The sequence below is a fragment of the Pistacia vera genome, unplaced genomic scaffold (assembly GCF_008641045.1).
Source record: "Pistacia vera cultivar Batoury unplaced genomic scaffold, PisVer_v2 Contig746, whole genome shotgun sequence".
NCBI lineage: Eukaryota > Viridiplantae > Streptophyta > Magnoliopsida > Sapindales > Anacardiaceae > Pistacia > Pistacia vera.
Genome location: NW_022196608.1, coordinates 5191 through 18153, shown reverse-complemented (window position 1 = coordinate 18153; position 12963 = coordinate 5191). Strand labels below are relative to the sequence as shown.

At 40.2% G+C, this 12963-nt stretch overlaps 1 protein-coding gene across 1 annotated transcript; it reads right to left on the bottom strand.

The window, feature by feature from the left end:
* Nucleotides 1-7786: 7786 nt before the first annotated feature.
* On the bottom strand, nucleotides 7787-9120 carry LOC116115580. Its single transcript, XM_031401715.1, has 4 exons — nucleotides 8986-9120; nucleotides 8755-8931; nucleotides 8065-8559; nucleotides 7787-7915 (listed from the first exon to the last, which is right to left on the bottom strand). The coding sequence occupies exons 1-4, from the start codon at nucleotides 9118-9120 to the stop codon at nucleotides 7787-7789; spliced, it is 936 nt and encodes a 311-aa protein (XP_031257575.1).
* Between the last annotated feature and the right edge of the window lie 3843 nt (nucleotides 9121-12963).

The window sequence follows — 12963 nt, the reverse complement described above, 5'->3', positions numbered from 1 at the left end:
AAGTAAACTCTATATCTGTCTATCCCCGTAACTATTTTTCTTAATTCCTTCCTCACACTTTCTTTCTATTGTTTTCTATTAACGTTATGGCCTCATCTTACCAGAGGTACGGCCGGATGGTGTTCACACAACACCATCTCACTCTTCATGACTGTCGGGTGGAGTTCACACAGCACCAACCCGCTCTTAGTGACTACCGAGTGGGGATCACAAAGCATCTACCCGGTTTTCATAACTATCGGGTGGAGACCACAAAGCACCTACCCGTTTCTCATGACTTTTGGGTGACGATCACAATGCATTAACCCATTTCTAATAACTATCGGGTGACGATCACAAAGCATCACTCCTTTTCTACTAAATATCGGGTGACGATCACAAAGCATCAACCCATTTCTACTAAATATCGGGTGACGATCACAAAGCATCAACCCATTTCTACTAAATATCGAGTGACGATCACAAAGCATCAACCCATTTCTACTAAATATTGGGTGACGATCACCAAAGCATCAACCCGTTTCTAATAACTTTCTATAATCTAGCACTTCTCATTCTCTCTACCAGTAGAGTAGTTGCATTCACAAAGTTCTCTACTCATAAAGCAAGTGCATACACAAAGTTTTCTACTCTTCTTAAGTCACTTCTCAATGCACAAATAATGCATATGGATGGTTCATCTCCACTAATGCACTTATGAAATGCCAACAAGCAATGTTGCAAGAATTAAAGTTCACTACTCATACTCAAACCTCTACTAGGCATTTCATCAAACAACTCAAGTGCATAAAACTCTACTATAACAATAATTCTATGTCTTTCTCTAACCATCAAAAATAGGAGAAAAGTCCCTCACATAGTCATAAATCCTGCCATAGAAAAACACTGCCAAAAAGGATTTCTCAACATCCTTCAATTCCATCTCAAACTACATTCTCAACCTACATCTCACTTCTCATAATTGAAGTGTATGAACAACCATAAAGCAATAATTATCTCCATTTAAATCTTAATAACATAGCATATCACATGTATATACATACACACATAATTGCAATTAACTCTCTATTCAAGAAAGTTCTCAAATCTCTACTTGGGTTGGGGTTTACTTACCTTGTGATGGAAAGATCTCACTAGCTCCTCCTTTCTCTTGGTTTGCTTGATTTTCCTCTACCCTTTAAACAATTAAACAATTCAACCAAAAGACCTCAATATTCAAATATACATAAAATCTCACAATACTTCACATCCAAAGCAAGAATCCTTACCTTAGGATGCCTTAGTTTGATTTTCTACCCCAAATCACTCCAAAAGCCCTCTAAAAATCCTTGAACAATTGGAAGAGACATTGAGAGAAAGTAAAAAGGAGAGTGGCGGTGGAGAAGAAGAATGAAGGGTTTTGCAATGACTTAATTCCTTTTAATACAATTTATGCACAAGCATTCCCATTTTGCCCTTACTCTTCCTTGGGAATTCCATCTATATCCTTTGATTCATTACAAACACATCATCATATTAACATATTCTCCAAGCAAATTCCTTACATTTTACTCCCCACTTTTTCTACTAATTAGGGGTAGAATGGTCAAATTGCCTTTAGGGAAGAAAATATCTAAAACTTAACAAACATTTTGGTCGGCCCGCCGCCGCAGCGAAAAAGCTTCTGTCGCCGCGGCGAAACTGTCCAACAGCTTCCCCGACTTCAACACCTCTTTGCCGCGGTGAAGATTCTTCTTCGCCCCGGCGAAGCCTAGAACACTAAACTTCTTCTATTTTCAACCAATTTCAAGGCAAGCATTCAACATACCACTCAATCAAAGGCCAACCAAACAAATAATACTAATAAATCGACTCAAATAAGAGCAAAAGGAGAAACATTAGCTACGTACCTCAAGTGGGGCGTTACAGGGCTATCCTTCCTATGAGGCATTGAACGTCTTTTATGCCGATTGGGGAGGGGATTCGTAGCACTGCCTCGATCTGATCTGGACTGGCTTTGATGCCGCGCTCACCATATATCCGAGGAACTTACCCGAGGATACACCGAATGAGCATTTGGTTGGGTTTAGATTCATGTTGTATTTTCGCAATACCTTGAAGGCTTGCCTAAAGTGCTCGAGGTGTTATTCGAAAATCAGTGACTTTACCAACATATCATTGATATAGACCTCCATGAAGTCTCTCAGCAAATTGGAGAACATTTTGTTCACCAGTCGCTGGTAGGTGGCCCCAACGTTCTTTAGGTAGAACGTCATCACTTTATAGCAATATATGCCTCACTCTGTGACGAATGTGGTCTTCTCTTGGTCCTCTGGGTGCATTAGTATCGGTTGTATCCAGAGAAGGCATCCATGAAGCTAAGCGGTTCGTGTCCCGCGGTGGCATCCGCTAGCATATCAATGTGGGGAAGAGGGAAGGAGTCTTTTGGGCAGGCTTTGTTCAGGTCGGTGAAGTCAATGCAAACTCTCAATTTTCCATTCTTTTTTTTCCACTACCACCATGTTCGCCAGCCAATCTGGGTATTGAACCTCTCAGATCGAGCCGTTCTCGAACAGTTTCTCCACCTTTTCGTTGATCACCTTGTTTCTCTCTAGGGTGAATCTTCTTCTCTTCTTTCTTACAGGATGGACGCCTGGCTCAACATTTAGTCTGTGCATTATGGCCTCGGGATCGATCCCGATCATATCGGAGTGAGACCAGGCAAAGCAATCTTGATTCTTCTCCAGAAAGTCGATCAACTTTCTGCGGATGTCAGGTGAGAGCTAAGAGCCTATTTGTGTCTTTCGGTCCGGGAACTCCGAATGTATCTGGACCTCATTTAACTCCTTCATTGTCAGTTGGTTCAGTTCTGTCTGTCTAACGGGAGGTGTCTGTAATTGCTACATGGCACCATGGTTCAGTTTAAAGGTGTTTTGGTAGCAATCTCTGGAAGTTTCTGGTCTCTTTTTATCTCTTTAATACCCCATTTGTTGGGGAATCTTATTGTCTGGTAGAAGGTCAAGGGTACGGCACCTATGCTATGAATCCATGGCTAATCGAGGATCACGTTGTAGGGAGAAAGGGCGTCCAGTATCATGATGGTTGTTTGTTGGTTAATCCTTTCGGCATAGACTAGTAAAGCAATTTTCCTAGGGTGTATTTTTGTTATGAATTGAATCCCACGAGGAGCGTTGGACGACCACTCATGCTTGATTCCTCCAGTCCCATCACCCTGAATGCTTCGAGGAACTTGATATTAGCGAAAGAGCCAAGATCTATCGGTATTCTTTTGACAATGATATTGACGATCTGGAGGGTAACCATGAGCGCGTCGTGATGGCAATTCAGTAATGTTGTCGCCTCGTTATCCATGAATTCAATTGTCAGGTTGGTAGCTCTTTATTGTGATGATCTAGAATGTTGGAACTGTGGGTTGGTTGTAGCTCGAGCATGGCGCTTCGCTGCAGAGTAGCTGACTCCACTAACTTCCGATCCGCCTGAAATGATCTCGCACATTGCGTTTGCTGGGGGGCTTTTAGAGGGGGAGTAACCTGGCACTCTCTGTTGGTAACGGTGTTTTTTCCCTTGTATTTCAGGAACTCATGGAAGTGCCCTCTTTTCAACAGTTTGACAACTTCAAGGCAAAGTGCGATGCAGTCGATGGTGTTGTGGCCGTGATCTTGGTGAAATTCACACCACTTATTGGTGTCTCGTTTTACTCTAGGTTGTTTCAAGTTGGCCGGCCATCTAACCACTTTTCCTAATTCCTTCATCACTGCTACCACTTTAGGTGGCTCAATATTGAGGTTGTAATCAGGTAGCTTATACTTGGATGGTGAATGGGACTCGTCGATCCTTGCCAAATGATGGTCCAGCTGGCGCATGTTATCTCGAACGAAAACTCTTCTCACCGAGTAGGGCTCCATTGTTCTCGCGTCGTGTCGTTTATCGAGGAACCGAGCGCGACGATCCTCGTGGGCACTTTGTTAGGTTCGATGAAACTCATCTTCCTCCCACCTTATCTCAACCCAAGCACGAGCCAACACATCCTCCATGGTGTTGCAGTTGAACTTTGTGAGTTCTTTGTACAGCTCCCCATCTGGAAGCAAACCTTTCTTAAAAGCGTCGACCGCAGTTTCTTGGTTGCAATATGGGATGGATACTTTTCGTGGTTAAATCATCCCAGTAGTCTTATAGGGGCTCTCCGTGATGTTGTCGAATTTGGTATAGGTCACCGGATAGCTTCTCCAATTTTTTACTGCTAGAGATTGCTCTACGAAGGTATCTATGAGCTGGACAAATGAGGCGATGGAGTGATTTAGGAGGTTGGTGTACCACTGTAGCGCAGGCCCTATTAGGCTGAAGCTGAAGCTGAAGCTTTTGCATATACATGCTTCATGAAGGTCCCTTGGTATGGCAGCAGCAAACATTCTTTGCTTGTAAGAGGCTATGTGATTATCCAGGTCGGTAGTGTCGTCGTACGGCTTCATGTTTGGGAAGGTGAACTTGCGGGGCATGTCTACGAGAGTTATGGTATCCACGAATGGCAATTCGGTGTAGCTTTGAGGTTGACTCTTCTTTAGGGGTGTCGGCATCCCCAGGATTTGTTGGATCATGGCTTCTACTTTGAGCCGTTTGGTTAGGGTTTGTTCCACGGCGGTTGGAGTAAAGGTGTTAAGGTTCTAGAGGAGTTGGGAGAAGACTGTTGGGTTAATGTCGATGGCCGTGCTGAATAGCACGGCTTGGTGGGTCGTTCCAGTTAGAGTCTGCATGCGGCACATTTTTGGTGTGCAAGAGAGGTGTCTACTTGCTATAGTAACGTGGTGTGGGCATGTGTCACGGTATTTGGATGGGTAGATTCGGCCACATTTGTAGGGTTGCTTAGATCTTGGTTATTGTTGGCGTTGGTGAAGGTGCCGCCGTCTGGGCTCAGGAACAACTGTTGAGGTTGAAAGAGGGGTTTGGAAGTAGATGCATGATGTTGGTTGAATGACCAATCTAGGGAATAAAATTTATTTACCTTATCCTGGAGAGCTTGATTCTCGGCGCGAATAGCGGCATTCTGTGTTTCTAAGGCTTGATACCTCTTGTTGCTTCCCTGCACTAGTGCAGTGAGTGCTTCTATCTGGGCCATGGTGCCTGGTACTTCATTTTCATTGGGATTGGCCATGAGGGTGGAACGGACTGCGAAGGGTTGACCAACATGTCACACTAGATTGTTTAGTTGGCTGGGCCCCACGGTGGGCGCCAAATTGTAAACACTAAAATTTACAATCAAGTTGAAGAATGAATCTTGTGAAGTGAGTCACTGACAACCTTGGTGGACCTACGAGGTGCCTCCTAGCGTCTCTTAGGGAGTCCAAGCAATGCCAAGGGATTGAGGTAGATTATGGGTTTGGCGATATGAGCAGTAGGGTTTTCTGATGATCTTCCCCTATAGGTGGGTTGACCTTAGCTTATATAGTGAACCATGGGGGCCCGAATCCTAGTAGGACTTTGAGTCCTATTTGGTAAGGGAACTGTCTTTTCGGGAAGAGATTGGATTCTTTGCCTCTATCTGTTGAGGCTTTTTCGATAGAGAATTTTGGTTAGGATTCTGATCCTCGTTATGGACTACTGCGGGCGAATGGGTCAGACCCAGTTTAACTCGGGGGATGGCCAACTCATAGAGCATGCAGGTCCCAAGGTGTTCTAAGAGTGGACCTAATTGGGATTGGGCTAAGGCTCTAGGCCGTCATTCATTATTGTTGCGGTTGGACCTCGTCAAGTCCAATACGAATTTTGGCCCATATATTTTATCCCCCACTCTCTTAAGTTAAAGAGTATCTAGCTTAAGAGACTAGGATCGATTATCTGCGTACGGGATGCGTGTAGGCAATGGTTCTTCAGCAGGTTGCTTGGCCGTCGAGGCGTAATTGGGACGCATGGGAATCGGCTCAGTTCGAGTTACCGAGCCGAACTAAAAAGAGGGTGTAGAGATTGTGGTTATAACGCTCGAGCCTGCTCGGCTCGTCTAGGTTCGGCTTNGGCCTGTACAAAAGAGATGCTATATACACACAAAAAATCAAGGCAAACGCCCAAAAAAGGAGAGCATAGCCCTACTAGCCAAATATGAACAAAATACCTAAAGACAAAGATATCAGTAATCCTAATCAGCAAACTAATAGAATCCCAACCAATGTTTTAAAACCCAGACCGAAGAGCAACCTGCTCTTTAGCCCGGGTCATGGGTCAACCGGTTGGACCAATGACGTTAGCACTGCTAAAAAAAAAAAAAAAAAACTTTTTTTTTTTTTTGAAGAATTTCATATTTTCAACAAGTTAATTACTACCCAACATGATTCAAACTCAATAACAATCCCAGCAACATGATTTAATAACAATCCAAACATGATTTAAATATTTAACAACAATCCAAAGTTCTAAACATGATGTTGTGTTCATCCATTAAAAATTAAATGACAAAATACATACTAATTAACAACAAAACATTTGTTGCAATCGTTTTTTCTTCGAGCCGTCTCCATGTTGATTGAGTTTCACACACTAGCATCAAAATTCATTTTCATCATCACCATATCATCATCACCATCACCATCATCTACATAAATTTCAATAAAAAATAGAAATCATAAGTTAAAACTTGTAATTTAATTTAAAATAGATACTAAGTTGCTTAAATAATAAATATTTGAAACCAATCTTTTAAACCATCTATTGAATCATAAAAAGAAGGGTGATCAGCAACTCCAGCAGGAATAGATCCTTCTCCATATAACATTTGTTTCAATTCCTCATAATTAAGTTCACTAACCTCCTCTTCATCGTCAACTATCCAACCTTCAGTTTTGTCGATACTTTCATAATCAATAGGATCGAAACTTATTTTCTTGTAACACCTCCTAAAATACCATAATGAAATATTAAAAGCATAACAACTAAAATATCAAGGAAAATAACAGATAACAATAATAAGAGTGATGCATAATTGAGTAATTGAGTAATTGACAATGTTTTATACCTGTTTTGTAAACGCAAGTTATAGTGAGCAAAAACGAGATCATTCAACCTTTGATGCTCCAATCTATTCCTCTTTTAGTATGTATGAGCTCAAAAACACTCAAATTTCATTCAAATCCCGAAGAGCTTGAAGTTTGGCTAAGAATTTTTATTACAAACTTTTGCAAATTTGGAGTACTATACCCAAATGATCTCCACCATTTATCTAATTGAAAATTAAATATAATAAATGAATTAGACTTAAAAAACAAAAGAACTCATAAATTTTATAACTATTATGTACCAGGACATGTGGTTTTGGCGGTTTCAAGAGCAAGCTCATGAGAAAAGCTTTCCTCCCAGTTTAAATATAATCTATTAACTTTGTCTTGTTCAAATTGAATTTTTTTTTGGATAATGCACTTGCTTTATTGTCAATAGTATCGAGGAAACCACTCATGACTTCTGGCTTGGCACAAAAAGATGCTTCGTCATATTTAAAGGCAGGATTCAAATACTAAGCCGTAGCATGGATATCACGGCATAACGTCTTATCCTAGCATAGCTTAATGATTCTTGTATTAGGCTTGTACAATCTCTTTTTATTCTTAAACAACTTCTTAATTGCATTTTTCGCTCTGTACATGCCATCATACACATATCCTATTGCAGGCACCTCATCTGAGTCAACAATCCGCAGCAAGTGCATCAATGGACTCACAACTTTGGACACCTTACCCATATCATCCCAAAAATCATTATCTAGAATTATGCCAATAACATATTTGCTTTTATTACTTTTTGCATATCAAGAATCAACAAATGACTTATCTGTCACCATGGCTTGCAAGTTATGTTTGTGCTTATGAAGGCTTATCATTGCAATGAAAGTTGTAGCAAAACGGGTTGTGCTCAGACGAACAATTTCTTTCCAACCCTATTCAATTGATAAATAATAGATGTTAGTCAATTATAAAAAATAAATATTTTGTTATGACTTGACAAGAACATGAGATAAAGATATATTACCTATCTTTTCCTCAACCAAGCTATCAAGAATGTATGAATATATACAAACTTTGTCACCTCAAAAGCACGTTTCGCAAGATAAACGTGATCCGTCTCAGCTATGTCTTTTAACACCAAATTTATGCTATATGCTGCACAGGGCGACCAAGTAATACTCGGATATTTCTCAGACAACATTCTTTCAGCATCTTTATAATTGGATCCATTGACTGAGACAAAATGGACAATACTACTAAGTCCAATCCATAAAGCTATCTCCTCAAATATCTTCAACAATCTCCCAGCATCCTTTACAACATCTGAAGCATCAAATGATTTCACAAAAGAAACTCCTTTAGGACAATACATTATAAAATTGATCAATGACCTGTGTGAATTATTGGTCCAACCATCAGCTGTTAAGGTACATCCAACATTTTCCCATGTCTTCTTGTAACTGTCAACAAGAAGTTGCACCTCCTTCGTAGCATCTCTCAACAAATTGACACGCAAACCATGATAATTTGGGTGTTTATACTTAAGCCCAGTTGTAGCTATAGCATCCACCAAAGGCTAAGGATAAATTGAATTTACAACATTAATTGAGATGCAAGCATCATAAAAGAATCTTGCAAAAGTCATGTCTGCTCTCCACATCGCTTCTTTTCCAACTAAACAACTCATAATTGATGGTTGAGATCCAACAATTGTTCTTGGAGCAAAATAGTCACCGACCCCAATCGGGTTTTTTCTTTTTGATGGACGAACCTCTTCATTATCTTCATTTATCTTATCTCCCTCAAATTCATGTACGGAAGCACCGTAAGGATTTGCATACTTACTAGAATTAGCCTTCTCTTTATTCTTTGTCTCAATTCTTTTTAGTGTTTCTCTCATCAAGTATTGAATATCAAAAGGAACTTTTAAACAAGCACTGACATCCCCCTTTGTTCCAGCTAGATGTTATTTTATTCTAAAAATATCTCCCCCTCTAGTTACTTTCCCACAGTGAAGACATATCAATGTCTTCCTTCCATTTTGATCTTGACCCTCAATAACATGTCTCCATGCTATATCACTCATATCTCTACTAGATTGAGAAAAAGAGTTTTGCCCGAACCTGGATGATGTCATTGTCTATTTTTAATCTTTATCAACTTGTGGCACATAAGCAATAACAATTAACAACAATAATTTAGTATACACCAGCATATTATGGACGCATTCAGGGAGGAGCACCAACAATAGACTATCTAAAGAGGACCACAACACCACGTGAGAACATATAAAAAGGAAACCATGATAATCAATGCTTTGTTGTTATGACAGTAAGTTTTAATGTTTTATATGATTATAACAACAACATGGCAAGCTGTGTCATATCTATGCTCTCAAACAACTTGCTTTCAACTTAATTAATTCCTAAATCACCTATTACTAGGAAATTGCCACCACCCAAACTAACCTTTATCCAGTTTACCAGTCATAGCTCCTATCAAGAAAACTACTAGAGATAAACACATGAGAGCATAATAAATCATATTCCAAAGGCAAGTAGCATGACTATCAAACATAGTTTAAGAATTATGACTAGCTCATTAGCTAATAACACTATCACAGAACCTTTCCCATAAGGACTCCACCTCTTATCTAAGTAGTCTCTTAAACACTAATCAACCAATTTAAATTAAAATATGGTGTCATTGAATCAAAGCAACAGATTCAGCATAGTGAACAAATTATGCACCAAATAAAGACATATTAATCATAGCAATAGATTCATCAAATAAAGACAGTGGAAATACCTTTACAAAGCTTAACGGAGGGAGAGAGGCATCGTTGATTCCAACGAAGGAGGGAGAGGTCGTCATTGAGCAAGGGAGAAGGAAGGTGTATCGTCGCTGAAATCCAGCAAGGGAGGTGATGCTGTAGTCGAGCAAGGGAGAGTGGAGTTAAGAGATTGAATTGGGCTTAACTGCAATTGAGAGATTGAAGAGAATGGAATGGTCACTGGTTAGTGGAGACGTAAGAAGGGACAACAGAGCTATGATTTTTAGATGGAAGCTACGATTTTAGAAAGTTGAGAGATTGAAAAGACTAGAGAGGAGTGGAGTCGCGAGAGGAGGCAGGGAGCTGCGATCAATTTTAGGAAAACTAGATTTAGGGTTTTTTTTTTTTTTTTTTTAATTTTAAAGATTGACCTAATTTATCAAGCAGTCTGGTTGGATCGACCAGGTCACGCTATTCATTCGGTTGAATAGCGGGTCTAAGCGGCTTTTTAACTGAGGGCAGGTTTCATATTGGTTCGGATTGGATAGAGGATCGGGTCGTTGTTGAATCGTTGGACCGGCCAATCCAATCCGGCTTTTAACACAGTGATCCCAACCACAAGCACCCATATTCATCAACTCAGCCTTCCACACTTCATCCCAGCTACGCAGCCAAGTTATGAGAAGAATGCACATAACCTTTGATACACTCCATTGAGAGGTCCCATTTAGACATAAACCGACAGACAGAAATGCTATCCTTAAAACGAAGGGAGTAAAGCCGAAGCCTAACTTCTCCTAATGATAGACTCCAGCTTTTCTTCGCTCTTACTACTATTCTTGAAGGTGCGAAAGTTCCTTTCTTGCCAAAGGAAGTAAACCAAGGCATATATGAGTAATTTACCAACAACAGCGGGGGTGCTCTTACCTTTCAAATTAATAGCACTCCATGCAACAATTTCTTTCCACTATCGCGTGTAGGAAAGAACTTCCCCCTTAGCTTGGACAATCTTCTAGATTTTTTTAGCATACTGGCATTGGAAAAACAAGTGATCATGAGTCTCCATAACTGTGCTACAAAGTTTGCAAAGGAGGTATGCACCATTTCGCCAATGTCTCATTTTATCTTGGGTACGGAGTTTGGACTTAAAGGCCAGCCAAGAAATAAAATAATGCCTTGGGATATAGAAACTATTCCAAATCAGACTACACCGGGGGCACACTTGATTAGCAACAGACAAATCCATCCAAGCTTACTTGGTGCAGAACTTAACTCTTTTACCTTCTCTATTCTGGCAAAAAAAAAAAAAAAAAAATAGCTTTGCATGCCTTCACTAGGAGGAGGAATGGAAGAAGATAGTAATGCAGGGACAACCTTAGAGATACTTTGCGGCCAACACCATTGGTTATTTTGAACAACATCCCTGACGCAAGTAGCATGACCCAACCTAGTCTCATAGAACAATCTTGGGGGGGTAAGGAGGTTTAGGGGCCCCAAAGGGTGCCAACAATCATACGAAAGAGGCACACAACACCCATCCCCTAACTTAGATCTAATATGATGTCGAACTTTGTCCCTTAAAGCAAGTAACTTTCTCAAACACCAACTAGCATCCCAAGGCACACAGATAACCCAAAAGTTTTTCCCTTTTAACCTATAAGAATGAACCTACTTGACCCAAAGTGAGTCTCTGCTAGTAACAATATTCCACAAATGATAAGATATAAGCACAATATTTTTGCTCTTAAGAGGCTTGATACCAAGACCGCCTTCTTTCTTTGGACAACAAATATCTTTCCAAGCAACACGACACTTCCCCTTACTCATCTCATTGCCAGTCCAGAGGAAGAAGTGCAACATTTTTTCATAGAAATGGTGACAGAGCTCAAAAGAATGAAAACTCCAGCCCAATAAACTTGAAGAGAAGCAAGAACAGACACAATAAGTTGCAAGCTTCCAGCATAAGAAAGACTTTTACTCTTCCAAGAATTTAAGCGATGTTCCACTTTCTCAATTAAAGGCATGCAATCCCGATGGAGAAGTTTAGAAGTAATCAAGGGATGCCCAAGTACTTGACTGGCAACTTACCCTCAGGGTACCCCATAATATCTTTAATGGTGATTCTAGACTCATCCGAGACATTAAAAAAAAACACAGCACTCTTGGATGGGTTAGGAACCAAACCAAAAACCTTAGAAAAAACTGTGAGAGCCCCTTTTAACACCTAAACTAATATGGTATTCCCAAAGCAAAACATAAACAAAACATCTGCAATGCAAATTTGACTAATTTTCTGCTTGCATACCGGAAGTGAAATCCAAAGCCTTCTCTTTCTTTAATTTTTTGCTCAATGAGTAGAGAAAGAACCTACATAACCATTGTAAAAAGGTAAGGGGAGAAGGGATCTCTTTGCCTCAGACCTCGTTTGTTGGGAAAGAAACTATGAAGTTCCCCATTAATGGATAAAGAGAAGTAAAGAGACGTAACACAAGCATTGATCCACTTAATCATTTTATCTGGAAACCCAAAGCCTCTCAATGAGCTCAAAAGAAACCCCCAGTCGACACAATCATACGCTTTTTGAATATCAATTTTAAACGCACAACTTGTCGTACCAGTATTACAATGTAAGTTTCTAAAAAGCTCCTGAGCCAGCAGGATGTTATCACTAATACGATGCCCCGGGACAAAAGCCGATTGAGTAAAGTTGACAATTTCCCCTAAGCACCCCTTAATCCAATTGGATATGATTTTATAAATCACCTTATACAGCACATTGCAGCAAGAGATAGGACGAAAATTAGTAACACGAAGCGGCACAACAATTTTCGAAACAAGGGCAATAATCGTGGTGTTAACCTCCTTCAGAAGCTTGCCAATGGAAAAAAAACAAAGATAGCCCTAGAAACTTCTTCACCAACCGTGTCCCACGTTGCTTTAAAGAATTTGGCAGAGGAACTATCTGGCCCAGACGCTTTCTCATTGCCGATATCAAATAAGGCAACCTTTATTTCCTCACTATTAATAGGATGGGACATGATATCACATTGCTCCCTAGAAATCTTCTTAACAAACAAATCTTCATACCCTTCCATGGGCTGAACAGGGGGTCCGGTTCCAAGCAAACCTTTGTAGTAGTCCATGAAAACATTAACTAATTGCTTGCCCTCCACAACCAAATCAGAATCAAGCTGGATCCGTTCAACT